At 39.9% G+C, this 16,262-nt stretch overlaps 2 protein-coding genes across 3 annotated transcripts; one reads left to right on the top strand and one right to left on the bottom strand.

The window, feature by feature from the left end:
* Positions 1-1,390: 1,390 nt before the first annotated feature.
* On the top strand, positions 1,391-6,442 carry LOC147132939 (uncharacterized). Its single transcript, XM_086057364.1, has 7 exons — positions 1,391-1,528; positions 2,400-2,480; positions 3,534-4,339; positions 4,418-4,733; positions 4,810-4,870; positions 5,547-5,787; positions 5,910-6,442. The coding sequence occupies exons 2-7, from the start codon at positions 2,436-2,438 to the stop codon at positions 6,172-6,174; spliced, it is 1,734 nt and encodes a 577-aa protein (XP_085913490.1). The 5' UTR covers positions 1,391-1,528; positions 2,400-2,435; the 3' UTR covers positions 6,175-6,442.
* A 1,332-nt stretch (positions 6,443-7,774) lies between these two features.
* On the bottom strand, positions 7,775-16,216 carry stt3a (STT3 oligosaccharyltransferase complex catalytic subunit A). Of its 2 annotated transcripts, none has more exons than XM_086012986.1 (18): positions 16,149-16,216; positions 15,388-15,508; positions 15,253-15,313; positions 15,022-15,143; positions 14,781-14,926; positions 14,441-14,531; positions 14,241-14,347; positions 13,370-13,534; positions 12,992-13,172; positions 12,743-12,898; positions 12,140-12,231; positions 11,900-12,055; positions 10,822-11,010; positions 10,549-10,665; positions 10,377-10,479; positions 9,406-9,594; positions 9,118-9,233; positions 7,775-8,157 (listed from the first exon to the last, which is right to left on the bottom strand). In XM_086012986.1, exons 2-18 carry the CDS (start codon positions 15,473-15,475, stop codon positions 8,119-8,121), a joined length of 2,118 nt encoding a protein of 705 aa, XP_085869112.1. In that variant the 5' UTR covers positions 15,476-15,508; positions 16,149-16,216; the 3' UTR covers positions 7,775-8,118. The 2 variants fall into 2 exon arrangements, with proteins under 2 accessions (XP_085869112.1, XP_085869113.1); XM_086012987.1 differs by lacking the exon at positions 16,149-16,216 and adding an exon at positions 15,625-16,112.
* Between the last annotated feature and the right edge of the window lie 46 nt (positions 16,217-16,262).

Here is a 16,262-nt window from a genome sequence, read left to right as displayed (position 1 = left end):
GGTCTGAAAATTAAGACCAGGCAGAATTCGTATCAGCCTTGAATAATATCGTAACTTTGGGTGTGATCATTGACGGTGAAAGTACTCCATTGTGTCAAAGTATTGATTATCATGGTCAAATAAACGGCATAATAGCTCAATCAAAATTCTGCTTGAGTTAAATTATGAAAAGAATTAGTTTGAATATACTTAAGATCCTAAAGTACCCTCTTCTCATTGGCCCCTCTTTTAATAGAGTGTTTCTTTTATTTGGATGTATTTATTTCATGTTTTTTTAGTTTGATTGTTTATTCATTCAGGGGGGAAAAAATCACATTTAATGGTATACAGTATATGAATGTGTAATGCTGACACTTGTGCCTGTTTATATGTAAAGATGACTCATGATATACACATCAATAAAAAATATGAAACAGAAGTATCAAACAGTACAAATGCAAGTACTGCATTTCCAATGCTATACACAAGCATGTCTTGTTCCAGTTGAAAGGATAGTGAGACATTCTGGTTTTGTTCTCTAAAGAACATTGTGTGGCCAGGGAAAAAAAAGTTTAGAATGCGCACACGCAGGCAGAAGGCACCACCTACTAGAGCTGTGAGAAGTGTGAACCTGAGAATTTGGCATCAATTGATACGAAGCCAGTATCGCCGATAACAATACTATGTGCTTTAACCTGAATAACTATCAATTCCAAATTTGAACACTCAATAAAATACATTTGCATCAACATTGGGAGACTTACAAGACAATTAATATAACAATTTCATTCAGTTCTGCATCACCACCATTTAAACATTGACCCAAATGAATATGAAATAAATGGTACAGGTTCAGGTTGGACTATCATTTGACCTAACGCGTTAAACGTGTGTGCACTAGTGTGTCTCTGGTTTAGGGTTTTAAAAATATCGTTTAGAATTAGGGGCAAAGACGAAACTTATTTTTTTTTTTACCCCCAAACCTTACTGAGAATACTGTAACTATATACTGTACATGAACATTACAAAATACAAGAATGCACAGTCCACAACAAAAGGAAATTGGGGGAAAGGGTCTCAAGGTTATTTCCTTAAATAGTCTTCGAGTGGTCTGGTCAAATATTACTGCTTTAATCCATTGACAAAAATTAAGGAGTCAAAAAAATAAAGTTAAAATTAGAAATACATATCCTCAGTAAATTCCAACTACGTTGTTTTAGCTTCTGCCCTTAAATAACGACATGTTTATTCATCAACCTCTAGTTGTGTATATTTGAAGGCGGAACAGTATTTGTGACCGGTAATCGTGGAATGATACTTAGTTTCAAAATAATTCAAACAGAGCGTTCCCTCCACCTCGTGCCTTGTTTTGACATATCCTATTGGTTGATTTGACGCCCTCGTGAGAGCGCCCTAACCAATAAGACTGCAAGCAGCGGCAACTCAAATGATACATTTCAGGTCCAGTGGCCGGTTGTGCTGCTTCATAGTTCACACTTTTGTATCACTACCGAGCTCTTGCAGTTGACAACACACGTTCAACCGAAGGGTGAGTTGTTTTAAATATAACGACTTGTGTAATTTAAGCGAGGATATGCGCCGCTTCGTTTGACAATTTAAAAGCAAACTGGAAAGCAAGAGCCAAAGTTGCTGCAGAAATGTTTCCTAACAAGGTCGAGGAACGGCTAATACCCGAGCAAAAGAGTTTCGCAAAATTTAGCACAAATACTTGAAACCATTGCTTTCGTGAATAGGATGACACCGATAATGTATGGTGAAAGAAGTTTTTTTTTTTTTAATTAGAAGTTTTTATGAAAAAAAAAACCTGTCCCGACTTTTCATGTCACTACCGAAACGCAAAGCCACACCCCCAGAAATTTCACCAGTAAGAGACATTACCTTCATGTTCATCACTGGGCACATGGCGATTAATTAGTTTGCAGCATTATTAAGTTATGTTCCCTTCAAAGTCTGAAAATCAGCCTGTGGTTTTAAGGACCGCCACTACCGAACACATCATTTCGGCAATAAAATGAGCACTTTTGATTTTAATGCTAAATGTACTGTTTTCTATGTCTGTAAAAATGCTCAAAACTGACTGGTAGCCACGTTGTGCCTAGCATTGTTGAGTATAGTCAACAACTATCATAAAACGTCACTACCGAAACTGTCACTGCCGAAACGTTTCGGTAGTGGATATACGATGGATTCGGTAGTGACAATATGATGTTTATTTTTGAATAAAGTACGTTTTAAATAATATAATACATATGTCATACATAGATCTTTCAGATTTTAACTATATTATATATATGTAGTATTGTCATACTATTTAATTGTAACTGATGTGTTCAGTTTGATGTACTCAGTGGATTTTATGATTATGGTCATTATTTGAAGGTCTTAATCTCACGTTTTAGGACAAACGAGTGAAAGATCTCGATTGCGGCTGCACCATGAGCAACACTGCTGTTTCAAGAAAAACTCCAGCCAACAAGATAGTAAGTTCCATTGTCATTTTCTTTAGAGAAGCATTTAAAGAGGGTATATTCTGGAAAAGTGTTTTTTTTTTTTTTTTTTTTTAATTGCTTGTATACATATTTATAAATACGATTGACCTATATATAAAAATGTTTGTGAAAGCAAGCCGTTCTGATTCACTGTAAAAGCCCCTTTAAATAAAACTCTCCCAGACCCCAGACAGTTTCTCCACACATGATGATCCATGCGGCGCTAGCACAAATCTGCATAGTAGTAACAAGCGTAACTGGCAACTCGGTGTTGAAATGTTGTCTCAAGAACAGGAAAATATGTGTTTTCGTAGGATAAATACAGTAGTTATCTGAATCTAATGGTGTGAAAACAATACTGTAATCAAGCATGGCTTTGCCCTTATAACCAAAATGGCAAGTGTGAGTTTTTCAGCGGATAACAGAGGATATGTCCCAAAGAAATAGGTGAATTTGCAAATGCCAAACTGTGAATATGCGGGCTTCACCTTACTTAAGAATGCAAGTTGTTTTATTCTTTCTGTCAGTGTAAACTTAGCAGAGGCGGGCATTTTACTAAATTTTGCTGGTCCTTCATTCGTCATCCTTCAGAAGCCTGAGTACCCATCGGCCATTTTTCGTGACGAACTGGGTTGTAATCGTCAGTTAGTCCGTCAGTCCATCCCTCCCGACCCCAACAGAAAAACGGGTGTCCGTCAGTCTCTCACTGACGCGGTTAGTGACGATTACTCTGACGGACAAAAATCCACTTGTGTCATTTTAAAAAAGAGTGCCATCATTCGGCAATTGTCAACAAAACGGGCGTCTGTCAGTGATGGTGACGTAATGTCCACCTCTGAGACTTAGCCATGTCAGTTATGTGTCATTTGAAATATTCATATAAATAGATATAGGCGTTAAATTGGAATTGGGAACTTGGATCTGCAGCACCAAGCCAGCCTATAACATCTGGAAAACGGTTGTAAGTTGTGGAAGAGAAACTGTCTGCTTTTGAGCTTCAGAGTTTTCAGAATTACTCTAAAGGTTTTTGAATTATTGTTTCAGGGAAACAAGGAGAATGCTAAGCCCGGTGATGGAGTCAAGTCTTTCATCAGAAGAGACTTTTCAAAATCAACATCAGCTGTCTCTGTCCAATGTAAAACCAATAGAAAACAGGAGATCCTTGTAAGAAATGTTGCCAGTAAAATCACCTCCAAAATACAAGACACAAAGTCGACGTCTTGTGAGGTTCTGAAAAAAGGCAAGTCCACACAGAAAAATGGCAATGGAGGTGCTGTCTGTGAAGTCAAACAACCACAAGCGATTACCCAGGCCATTCTTACTGAACAGAAAGTGAAAAATGGAAAAGTCGTTCCAGATAGCACAAGGGCACCAGCTGCGGTGGCTTTATCTAAAGTCGCCCCGGGCATGTACAAAGGTAAGATTGTGGAGTCAAAAATTGGATCCATTTGGAAGTCAAGTGCGACGGCTCGAGGTACGGACTCCAAACCAGTAGCACCTAAAACAGAAAGCCAAAAGGTTGTGAATTTGACAAGAAGCAGGTCAAAGTCTGTTGCTGATGTCCCTGGACGCAGCCTCCACAAACCTGCCCCGCTGAGGTCTAAATCGCTGTTGGATGAACGTGCGCAAGCGTCCAAACCTGCAGCCAGCGGTCGTCTTCCAGGGCCTCGCTCTGCTCGCCCTCCGAACTCCTCAGCTGTCCCGGCAACATTAAGAACCACAAGCTCCAGAAACACGACAGTGGCAGCCACCAAGCCAAAGATTGCCGTAACTGATAAGAAAGCTAAGAAGCCTCCTGTAACAAGCACCCTCAGCCAGTACAGATGTACGGAAACTACAGAGGAAAGAAGGTGAACATCTTATTCTAAAGTCCTGCTTGCTTTGCCAATGGGGCATGCTCAATTCTTTCTTTTCCTTCCTCCCTGAAGGGCAAAATTAGCTGTGTGGCTGGCTTCCAAGGGCAAGACTCTCAAGAGACCCGCCATGACAAGCACCCGAGCAGAAACAAAAATATCCGCAAATGTCAACCCTAAAGCCGGTGTGAAGACCCAGGCTCATGTTAAGGGAGCGCAGGATGAGGCAAACCCAGAACCAGAGCGCAGTCTGGGCCAACGCAAACCTGACCCCACCCAGGAAGCTCCCGTAACTGTGCCGACGCAAACTCCAGTCATAATGAACACGAGTTTCGACCTTCTGGAAAACACTGATTCGGATTCGCCTGTTGCGCAGGATGGATTTGAAGATGTAAGGGGATTCAACTAGTACCACTGAACTGGTTTGTTTGGTTTAACACTTACACGTGTCTTTATGGTGTTGTTAGGTTGTTCTGAACCTGTGTGATGTTCTGGAAGCCATGGAGAGACCTTCAAAATGCCAGGGTGGTGAGTTCAGTTTCAAATTTAGTACACATTTTAAAGGGCCAACACGGTTTATTCCAGAACATTTTTCATATTTAAAATAAAAAAAAAAACTTTTATAGTACAGGGGGTCCTCGGTTTATAATGGTCAAGACATAACAGCTGTTCACAATTTGTGTAAAATGCAAAATAATGGCAGGTCCACTATAGCCAATCAGTCGGTGGAAAGATTAACACATTGCAAGAACATTTTTCTAGATGAATTATTATAATCCAAATCTGCCCTCCTTTTTTTTCTTTATCACATCGGATTTTTATAATATAACTAATATACTTACGAATTAAGGGCTAGGTTCAGCAACAGGTGGAAATTTTTTCTGAAATGTCATAGCTGTAAATTACAACGCATGGTAAAACTCTTATTGCCAAAGTGTTTAGAGGTCAAATTTAAAAACGAAAGAATCTCAAAAACCTGATGTGCTATGACAAACGTAAAGACATTTTTTTTAAATTAAATGGCACCTAAAGCCATCTCTGATTTTAAATTAGCTGTTGACCAGTGTAATGTACCATGTAATCTGTCTATCCCAAGTGTGCGCCACTTTCCTTTATCACAAGTTAAATTTCTGGATCTGAAGGGATCTTAGGTACGATATGTCATTTTATGATGATTTGGATAACTGGCCATTTTTGTTCCCAGAACTCCCACAGAGCACGGAAATGTGCAACATTGCCAAAGAGGGGGAAGGAGCTACGGAGGGTGGATGTGAGAAGGATGTGTCTAAGAATGAAGATAACAAGGAAATGTTGAAGGATGAAAGTGAAAAGGTGCTGATAAATGAAGAAGTTCAATGTGATGATGCTGACGTGGAGGGCGTGCCACAGATGGATCATGCCTACGTCGTGAAATACAATGTCAAAACAACGCCGTATTTACAAAGGTAAAGCTGTCGGCTTTAATCTCCAATCATGAAAACATTGCGTTGTAATGTAAAAGTGCTTCACCTTTTTAAAGCAAACTCAACCCAAGATGTCCAAACTTTCTTACTTTCGTATGTTGCAGTGTGAAGAAAACAATCGAAGGTGAGAACCAAACAAGCGCGTCAAGACGGAAAAGAAACATCAAAGATCTGAAGTTTCTGACGCCGGTGCGCCGCTCCTGTCGCATCGAGCGCAAATCTACACATATGGCCTCGACCGTGCTCGATCATGACCCGTGTGTGTCGTCACTGGCCGAGCTGGTTAAGATGGATGACAGTCTCAATGCTTATGTCTATAGAAAAAATTCGGCTCTTATGGAGGATCTGCCCGACCAGGTCAAACTGTGATGATGCACATAATTTGTCTGTACTGGTACACTACATTGTTTTATTTTTTAAAAAATGTTATATTATTTTGGGACCGAAACTAAAAAAGGTGTCCACCTTTTTCTGTCAACTAATTTTAATCTGTCTAGTGAATTGTAATTGCTTTGGTGTAATGTTAACATGTTTGCCTTTCCACTTTTAAATTCTGAATGTACTGACTTTTACTTATATTCTAATAACTATAGTAACTCACTACAATAAAGGCAATTTTGTCTGACCATTTAACAAAGGTTTCATTCATATTTTTTGTGTGTATATCACTTGTCCATTTCAGAGTATGGGAAAACGGGCCTATCCCAGCTCAAGATAACTAGTGAGAACCTACATACAATGGTCGATGAAATAACGTGGAAGTGACAGCATCAATACAAAAAATGTTTACTATTAAATGGAAAAACTAGTTTTTTGACAAAGACCACCATTAATGTAATATTTTATTGCTCAGCCCATTTCTGTAACTGTCAATGACCCTTGCAGATTTCAAGAAGGCATCGTGATGTTCTGGTGCTGCTTTGCTAAATCCAGCAAGGCTGTCTTAAAAATTTGCAAGATGCAATGAAATCTCATGACTATCATGGCATTCTCTATCAAAATGTGCTGCCTAGTTCCCGACAGCTTGGGATCAGCTGCAGGTTATGCTTATTAACACAGGAAATCATTCATAATAAAGTGTTACTAAAACACAATATATTGTGCGCTTCAAGTTCTCCCCCCCTTTTCAGCCATTTTGCTAACTTATAGTGGATATAAAAAGTACACACTCAAATGCCAGATTGTTATATTAAAAGACACCAAGCTAATCCTTCCTAAATGTTGTCAACCATTGATGTACTGTAAACTCGTACAACTCCATTGAGGGGGATAGGAATATTTTAGAGAGAAGTAAAAATAACTTATCTAATGTGGTTGCAGAAATGTACACACCCTCATAACTGGAGACGTGGCTGTTTTCAGAATTAACCAATCACATAATGAAAATCACCCATTGAAAGTGTCTGATTAACCCCTAACGAAGTTCCACTTTTCCACATTTCATTTTAGCAGAAGTTTGAACTTAGGTTACAGGTCACAATGATGGTTGAAAAAGTTTAGAAATAAATTTTGGTCCCCCAAAATGTTTTATATATCATAAAACCTTGCATTTATAAAGGGGTGTGTAGACTTAAATACACCGTATGATAGTTGCCACACAGAAAAAGCAGACCTATCTGCATATTGTGTATACGCAACTCCCCACACTTGATATTAGTGTATAATTCTAGATGTTTTCCGGACAAACAATCTCAAAAAATGTATAAAATAGTGTGAAGAAAAGTAGTACTGTAGTCTCCATTGCTAGTGCCATTTAAAAGTTTGCCATTCTTGTTGTGATTGATCTGCAATGGATGTTCTGTTGAGGGACAAAATATCTGTCCAGTCACATCTCTCTTTTTAAATTTACATCAGTATCACCATTTTCCATTTGGGATAACAAATTACCTTTGATGACTGACTGCAGAGATTTTACTGTCATAGTGAGAAAAACACATTTTCATCACACAGAAAAAATAAAGCACACTAATTTTTCCCACGTTTAATCCTGCTTTATTTGACCACATTGTACAAAATCAAAAAGGTGCTCCAATGAACACTTCTGTCTTTTGGCCACTTTGTCAAATTAGGCTTCCCAACATCAGACTGGGCAATCTCCTCCCTTGGATTCCTTATGAGATATTTTATTATAACAATTAAAAAAAAAAAAAAAAAAAAAGATTCTCACATACACACCCACACAAATCTCTTAGCAATTTTCTTCCCCAAAACAAACCGTATAAAAAAAGTATTGTTGATCAGCTCATCCGCTGACCACAGGGGAAGGTGTTCAGTGCTGTGCGCCAACAGGGTGTTTCATTGTCTTCAGGGGGTCTATGTTCTTGAAAGACCCCGGTTGTCCAGATCTTTAACCTACAAGTTAGAATGAATAATAAAGTCAGAATAAATAATCATGGAAAAGACAGTTGTTGGGGACTCAAACAATATGCGGAACATACTGTACATAAATTCAAACGTAGCACCAAGTAGTCTTGAATTTTCATTGTACTGTATTTGCCTATTTTAAGTGAATTGCTTGAGCCATCCATTTTTATTCAGTAAAAGGAACAATAAAATGCATGGTCTAATTCAGGGATGCCCAAACTTCAGCCGGAGGTGCATTTGCGGCCTGTGACACTTATGTCCAATTTTTTTTCATTTTTCTTATTTTTACGTGAATGGTGTTTCCACGTTATAGACATTGCAATAAGGTGAATTTTTTTTTTTTAAATTCACAGGACAGCGACAATATACTATTTTGTATTTTATATTAACAATGGACACAGGCTACATTGGAAGAGAAGGGGGATAAATGTTGTCATCCCTCACTTCCTTGTTTTCCACCAATCACATCATTCAGCAAGACATGCCTCAGAATCACATTTTTTTGCTCCATGTCATAGGTCATTTCAGTAGAGATTTTTGTTGTTTTGGTTTGGAAGTATGTCTATGGCATCAGAGTTTGACTATCAACACTTTTTTTAACCACATTAAAATTCAGTGTACAATTAACAGTTTCAAAAATTCAGGTCAGTGTCCAATTCAGCTTGAAATTGAAAATTAAGTGGAAAGTATTCATTGTAAAATTCAACATGCACTGTGAAATATTCAGGAGCCTAAAATTCAACATTCAGCTTGGAAGTGAATTGCTGCTGTATGTACTTTCAACCAGCAGAGGATGCTAACAGACTATAACATGATCCATAAGCCTTAATGAGGAATGGGGGAAAACAGTATTTTTCTTACAGATGTCAATTTTAACCTCAATGTGTCAACTAAATGCCTTTGCCACTTTGGATGTAAAGAGGGAAAAAGCAGTGAGGAGAGTCTTACCTTATATATCCTAACAAGCCAGTGTTCTGTGGTGTAGGCCTCTTCCAACACATCCAGTTCAAAGTCTTTGTTACCAATTTCAGCGTTTCTCACTCTGTCATAACCTGGTGGGCGCTCTGCAAAGATTAGAATTACACTTCAATGTACACAAGTGAGCAGTGTGGCATTTAAAAAAAACACCAAAGAGACATGCACATACACATTTAATTTGCTTGGGGTCAAGTCACTTGAATGTACCCCAGTTTCAGATGTGGACAAACTGAGAACACTTGACTAAGAGTTACTCACTGGCCTCGGTGTAGACCTGGCCGAAGCGGTAGTAGCACATCTTATACATGAGGCAGTTGAGCAGCACGGGCGAGCCTTCGCGGTCTACTCGGAACTCCCCTGTGGGCGTGTAGTAATCGTGTTCCTTGATGTGCTTCCCCGTGTCAGTGCTGCCGCCGATGCGGACCATCCACAGAAACTTGTTGATATCTGCGTGAACGCAATTGTACATGATAGAGGAATTATTTCTTGGTACTTTTGTGTTTCTAAGACAAGCAATCAGTTACAAATCAAACATTTCTAGCAGAGGGGACCCCGCAAATTCGTGCTTCAGCGTTCGCAAATTCACCTAGTTGCTGATTTTTTATTTTATTAGATTTTTTTAAACCGTTAAGACCTAAAGTGCAGGGTGAAACATGTCTCAAAAACCTAAGGCTGAATTTATCACAATGCTGTTTTTTTCATGGCAAAATAATGTCAACAGTATGAATGGTATTTATTTTATTGTAGCTTCTCTTTATAATTCAGACAATGAACGGTTGCCATCGGTGATAACCACACAAACAAAAGCCATCAAACTAGCTTTTCGCTCAGCCAAACGTCCGCATACACATTCAATCACAAATCAAACCTCAGCCATTGTTAGATTTGTGAGTGACAGTCAGCAGCAGAGGGTAGATAAGATGGCGGCTGCTTTGGCACACAATAGTTATGCCAAACTAGGACTAAGCATGGCATCAAAACCAGTGGAATCTGTAACAGCAGCTCAGTGGAAAATCACTTTCCATTCAGTCTACCACGAGGGAAAATGCATACTGTATATACACATATAATCTCGTCGCCGTCCTGTGAAAAACACTAATGTCCAATTTTGGAATTTTTAAAAAATTTTCACATTAATGCAATGTAACGCAGAAACACCATTCACATAAAAACACGATAAATTAAAAAAAAAAAAAAAATGAAAGCGACGATATGCACGTTTGACTTACCATCTGAGGAATAACCCGTAAGTCCTCCGAAGATGACGAGGACATAACTGACATCAAGCTCCCTCATAATCTCATAGGCTCTCTCCTCCGTGGATGCCATGGCCTAAAGTAGACGACGCCTGTCAGAGAGATTCTCCAAAGCATAGCACCGCTTTCTGGTTACTGTGCTCACCTGGCCAACTCTGGAGATGTGCGTGTTGTTCCACGTGTTGTTGTCCACTAGAATAGTTCGATTTGCCATGGCAGTTATCTGATAGCCATAATCCCACCATGACATGACTTTGGAATCCTGAAATAAGAACATTTGTATAACCACGCAAGTCTTTATATCATCTATACAATTCACACCTATGCTCTATAAGGGCATGAGCTCACAACTGCACAATTTTGCACAGTCTATTTTCTCTGGAGCCCTACTGCATGTATATTTTTGTATATGCCTGACCTCCGGGGTGTTGTGGCGAAGCCAGTAGTAGGCCTCTCTGAAGTCATCAAAGATGATGCGGCTGCCATCCCCTCCACGAGCCGACAGGACAATTGAGGGAGACGAGTAGGCTTCGCTTGTCACCCAAGTAGAGTGGAAGGTGTATGTGATCAGGAAGAAGGCCATGACCAGAATCATCCCAGAGGCAACCTATGAAAGACAGCAACACAGATATTTATTTTGATGATCCTGTGTGCTCAAAGTGGCATCTTGATAGAACCCAATTGTGTCAATTTATCCATTAATTATCAACATCACTAAGCCTAGGCAGGATCAGATGACATTTTGGAGTCACCCTGGACTGATCGACAGCCAAACAAATCACTGGGATAACACATTGAGACAATCATCAACTTCCTTGAGTCACCAATTGACCGAACAATATATCCAGGGACGGTGGAGGAGAGTCGGCGGAGAAGAAGTCCCAGCTATGCGGCGAAACTTGCTGCAAGAAAACCAATGGGCCACTGTGCTGTCATTTTTTCAATTTGGTCAACTGATCTTACAGATTTGTGGTCACCAAGGGCAACTTGGCAGCGTGGGTTCAGTTCCAAGTCAGGGACAGCATACATGCGAATGGTTGTCTGTCTCTGTGCCGCGTGATTGACAAGTGATTAGTGGTTATGAGAAAAAATTTTTTTTTTAAAAGTGAACAGACGTTCTATGATCAAAATTTGCTGTTGTTGTAATCCTCTATAACATTACACAGTACAAAAAACCAACATTACCGTAGTTAGTTGTTAAACCTTCAAATCAAAAAAATACATTTTAAGTCAGTCAAACTGGAAAAAAAAACAGCTATGATGAGCTACAGGACACAATCATATTGCATACTTAATAGCGGCACATTCGCTGTTGAATTTTATTGCGCCAATGCTTTAAACACATACAGAGTGGTCATTAGCGGCACTGCATGTTTTCGTGACTGTTCGTTCTGAAGGCAGCCTTTCTTTTTAACTGAGGGATGATTGCATCTGAAGATTATATGACGAGTTGGCAACATCCACATCTCTACTCTAGCATCAATCAAACCACCTACTTCATTTTTTATGGGGTATGTGGAGTCCTGCTGCTTCTTGCTCTTTTTGTCTGACCGGCTGACATCCAGATTCTTCATGTAGGTTGTCAGCACCTGGGACACGCCGATGCCAGACAGGATGCACATGACAGGGGCCAACACCAACATCAGACGAACCTGGCGGGAGAAGAGACGTGGTTGACTTTCACACTGGAAACTAAAGCGGGTGAAGTCATTCAGATGAGCTAATCCAGGATTTACCATGACAGCTGAGAAGTACATGCTGGTCACACCATACATGATGATGAAGATCCTTGCATCCGACAAGTTGTTGAAACAGTAGTAAAGACCAACTGTGTTGAAAGGAGGGCAAATGTCAGTAAAACAAACGAGTGCTGTTATGCCTGAGAGTATGAAAACATACATGTAAAGTACATGTAATACACCAATCAGACAGAATATTATGGCCTCTTTTGGTATAAACTGGATGCTCTACAAAATCTGGATTAATCACAAATCTATATTATTGGTCAGTCCACAAGTATGGGTGTTATTTTTTTAAATTACTGATTAATTTCAAGATTTGAAAGTTATGCACTAGTTACGTAGACATTACGCACATTTCTTTGGTAGAAAATCGATTTCTAGTTATGTACATGTTTCATTAGGCGAACCGAGCCCAGAATGGATGAGCGGACGGATCAGTGCTGGACTTCTCGCGCTATTTATCATTATTGGCTCTGTGCGTAACTCATTCAACTACAGATTTTGATTTAGGTATAAATTTGGGCGCCATATGGACAGAACACATTGTAAATCCCTCGGTTTCCCCCGTGTACATGAGTGAGTGCTGAGTACACTAACCTGGGAACATAAACACCAGCAGCTGAAGGTCAAAATAGTAGGAGGACCACGTTGTGGGCTGGTGCTCAGAGACCGAGGCGATAATAGGGATGTTGTTTTTGGCATAGGAGGGGTCCAGCAGAGAGTAGAACCGACCGGTCCATGGAGATATCTTTCCTGGGGGCAGGACAATACAGTACAGGACATTTACTGTTGTGATTCAGGTCCCTCAACTGCTTCACCTCAACCCACTACTGCTTTTGGACCTACCTGTTAGCATGAGAACAGCACCCACGGACAGCAGGAGAAATCCCACCAGGGAGATGACGCTCTTAAAGAGCACCTCGAACTGTTGAGCGTTGAGTTTGCTGCGTAGATAGTCCACAAAGGCATGAATCTGGCACAAGCCAAACACACCAAAGGCTGCCATGTGCTCTGAGGACTGCACCGGCTAGCATCGGGGAGAGGACAGAAATATTGTATTTGACTGGGCCCTTCAGATTTGTACAGTACTACTAGCAACATTAGACTGAATTACATTAGAATATTAGATAAACAGGTTCCTAGATAGGATCTCATTGAGCTGTGCGGGTGCACCTAATGAAGTGTGCAGTGAAATAACCATAATGTAGAAGCGTTACACCCTACCTGGAAACCAACAAAGGAGATCTGCATGGACAAGATGGTGCCCAGGCAGTAGACTGTGCAGTATGCTACATAGATGCGGTGAGAGAACCGTCCAGTGAGCATCAGAACCAGGACGTGGAGGGGGATAAGGTTGATCAGGAACACATAGCCACCCCAGGAGGATACCTACACACACGGTGGATAGTTGGATGGTGAAAATACAAAATGCACATAAACACCATATCAGGACAACGAATATCTGAAATGAATCATTTTTTCCCTCTATATGAATTGTAAATACATTGCAGATGTGCAAATGCAACAGATTTCCTCAAATTCTTGGAAGCTGCACATCAGAACAACACCAGATATTGAATAGATCTTTCCTGCAAGGTTCTAATTCAATGAGAAAACAACAATAGAGACGTCATGGATTATATGAATATCCAAAGCGGATTTATTGTGACAAATGACACATTTTTTTCCATTCTTCAAAAAACATACACAAAACGTCCTTATTACTCAGCTTAATTTCCTTCACTGGATGAATATGACTGACCGTCTCTCTTATATAGTGATTATATCAAGGGGTTCCCCCTGAACACACCAGAAGATTTCAAGTTAGGTGACGTAACTTAAGAAAAATGAACCAAAAAAAACCACTGCTAAGGCAACTTTAGCTTTATTGAAGGCTAAATGGAGATCTTTAGTTCCGATGGTGAGCGCAGAGACGAACGAGCCTGGGCAAGCAGAGAGTAGGCTCCAGTCCAGCAGTTTTTTTTTTAAGAAATGCTGATATTAAACATATATTACATGTGTTATGTTATCCAAAACAAGTTGATATTTTGCAAAAACACCTTACAATTACTGTTGTCAAAATGCATCTGCTCACCATATAGAAGTAGGCCAGAGCACAAATAGAGGACCAGTACACGGATCCTGTTTTCACAGCCTTGATCCACATGTAGTAAGTCAACAACATGCAGAATATGGCAATACCTAAGTAGGGCAGACAGGATGAAAAACATTTTGTTATGAGTGTTTTTTTTTTTTTTTCAACATTTAAAAATAGACATGTGTGCAATGGTTTACCTTCATTGTCATAGGAGCCAGCAACAGAACGGGAAATGTAACCAGGTACCACAGCAATCATGGCTGCAGCCAAGAGCCCAGCACCAGCATCCTAAACAAAAAGTGACAATTGAGTGACAGTGTATTATTAGCACTATAAAATAAAACCATGCAGTGTATTATTAGCACTATAAAATAAAACCATGTGCTATACATATCACAGCGCTAAAGCATGATCTAACCCTTAAAATGCTTTGTCCTAATTAAGACCGTGAGAGAGCTGCAGCCTGCCCGAGCTGAAAAAAAAAAAAAAAAAAAAAAACATTCACACTGACACCTTCTATGATTAATTAGAATTTACCTTCAACTCCTTGGTGAAGTGATAAGTCACAATGGCTGTGAAGGAGGAGAACAAGGGAGCCAGAAAAACGCAAACATTGCGGATATCAATGGTGATGTGGAAAAAATGCAAGACGTGGTACAAGGCAGCTGAGGTGATCATCAGTCCTGGTTGGGGAGAAAATATGAGTTAACTAGGTAGTTTTTTTTTTAATTGTCAAGATAAAAATGGCATTCATGTTGAGCATTTTTTTCATTCCTACCAGGATAAATGGTGCCACCGATGATCCTCCCAAGTGGATACCATGCTCTGTCATCAAACCAGTTATGAAAGTTATAAAATCCTTCTTCTGCCAGGAAGCGGGTGGTGCGGTAGTTGAAATACCTGAAGGTGACACACAAGTATAATATAACAAGAATGAGGGTACAGATTTTTTTGGGGGTTGTTTTTTTTGGTCATTTAAATTCAGCAAAACTCTTGAGTAAGTACTTACGGATCAAACTCATGGATGACACTTTCAAACCTCAAGACGGAAAACAGTCTGGTGGAGAACGCTGAAGAGAAGCAATAATTATTCAGGAACAATGCCATTGTTCACATGTTAATTGCATGTACTGAAGACACTCACAGAGGATCGCAGCCATAGAAAGGATGAGCAGCTTCAGCAACGTGTCCTGCTTCTCGTAGGACAAACGCAGGAAGCCCAATTTTGTCATTGTGGCGAGGTTGGGGACAGCTCACCTCACAAACTGATGAGCGGACAAACAATGTGTAGTCAGGTAGAAATATTCGAATTCATTTCAAAAGTAGAAAATAAATGCCATTCTTCCACCAGTTGAGAGTCCAACCAGATAAGGCCACGCACTATTTGGTGGCGTCAGAAAACTAGGAAGCGCCTCTTGTCACGTTCTGCAGAGATTTGATGCTTTGCCATTGAAACTCCACATTCGCGTACATTAAAACAGACGAAGACAAATAAAATAAAATAATATAAAACGCAACCTGTGACGTAAACGATGATTCTATCTATGGCTATTTTACAGGCGACACCATTCAAGAGAGCTGTTATGACTACAGTTAACACATTCTTCCACGATCACGTAGTAAGTCAGCTAAATAAAAGGCCTGGAAATGCAACAAAACAAAATGTGAATCAAGTCCCTACACTATGTTGGAGTGCTTGATCTTGTAATTCTACCTTGCAGGAGTCTAAATTGCTAGCAAGGCTAAGCTCCTCGTTTATTTTCTGTACAGCCCAGCCCTACAACTCTTACAAGTGATGTTATAACTGGGGATGAATAGCAAAACGACAGAATGACCTAACTAAATGCGTGCTATTTTGCGAAGAAAAAGATATTCCATTATTAATTTTCATTTAGCTACACTTACCAACTCCGCTCCCGTGAACTCATATGAGGTAAAGACAACCGAACGCCCTAGCCCCGCCTGATTCTCGCCATAGTACATCCTTATTGGTTGAGCGTCAGTCAACCGTGATCATGT

This window comes from Filicampus tigris, chromosome 17 (genome assembly GCF_054856515.1).
Source record: "Filicampus tigris isolate MCC_2025a chromosome 17, RoL_Ftig_1.0, whole genome shotgun sequence".
In the NCBI taxonomy this organism is placed as follows: domain Eukaryota; kingdom Metazoa; phylum Chordata; class Actinopteri; order Syngnathiformes; family Syngnathidae; genus Filicampus; species Filicampus tigris.
Note: the sequence above shows the minus strand (reverse complement) of the source record. Positions and strands in the feature narration are given on the sequence as shown.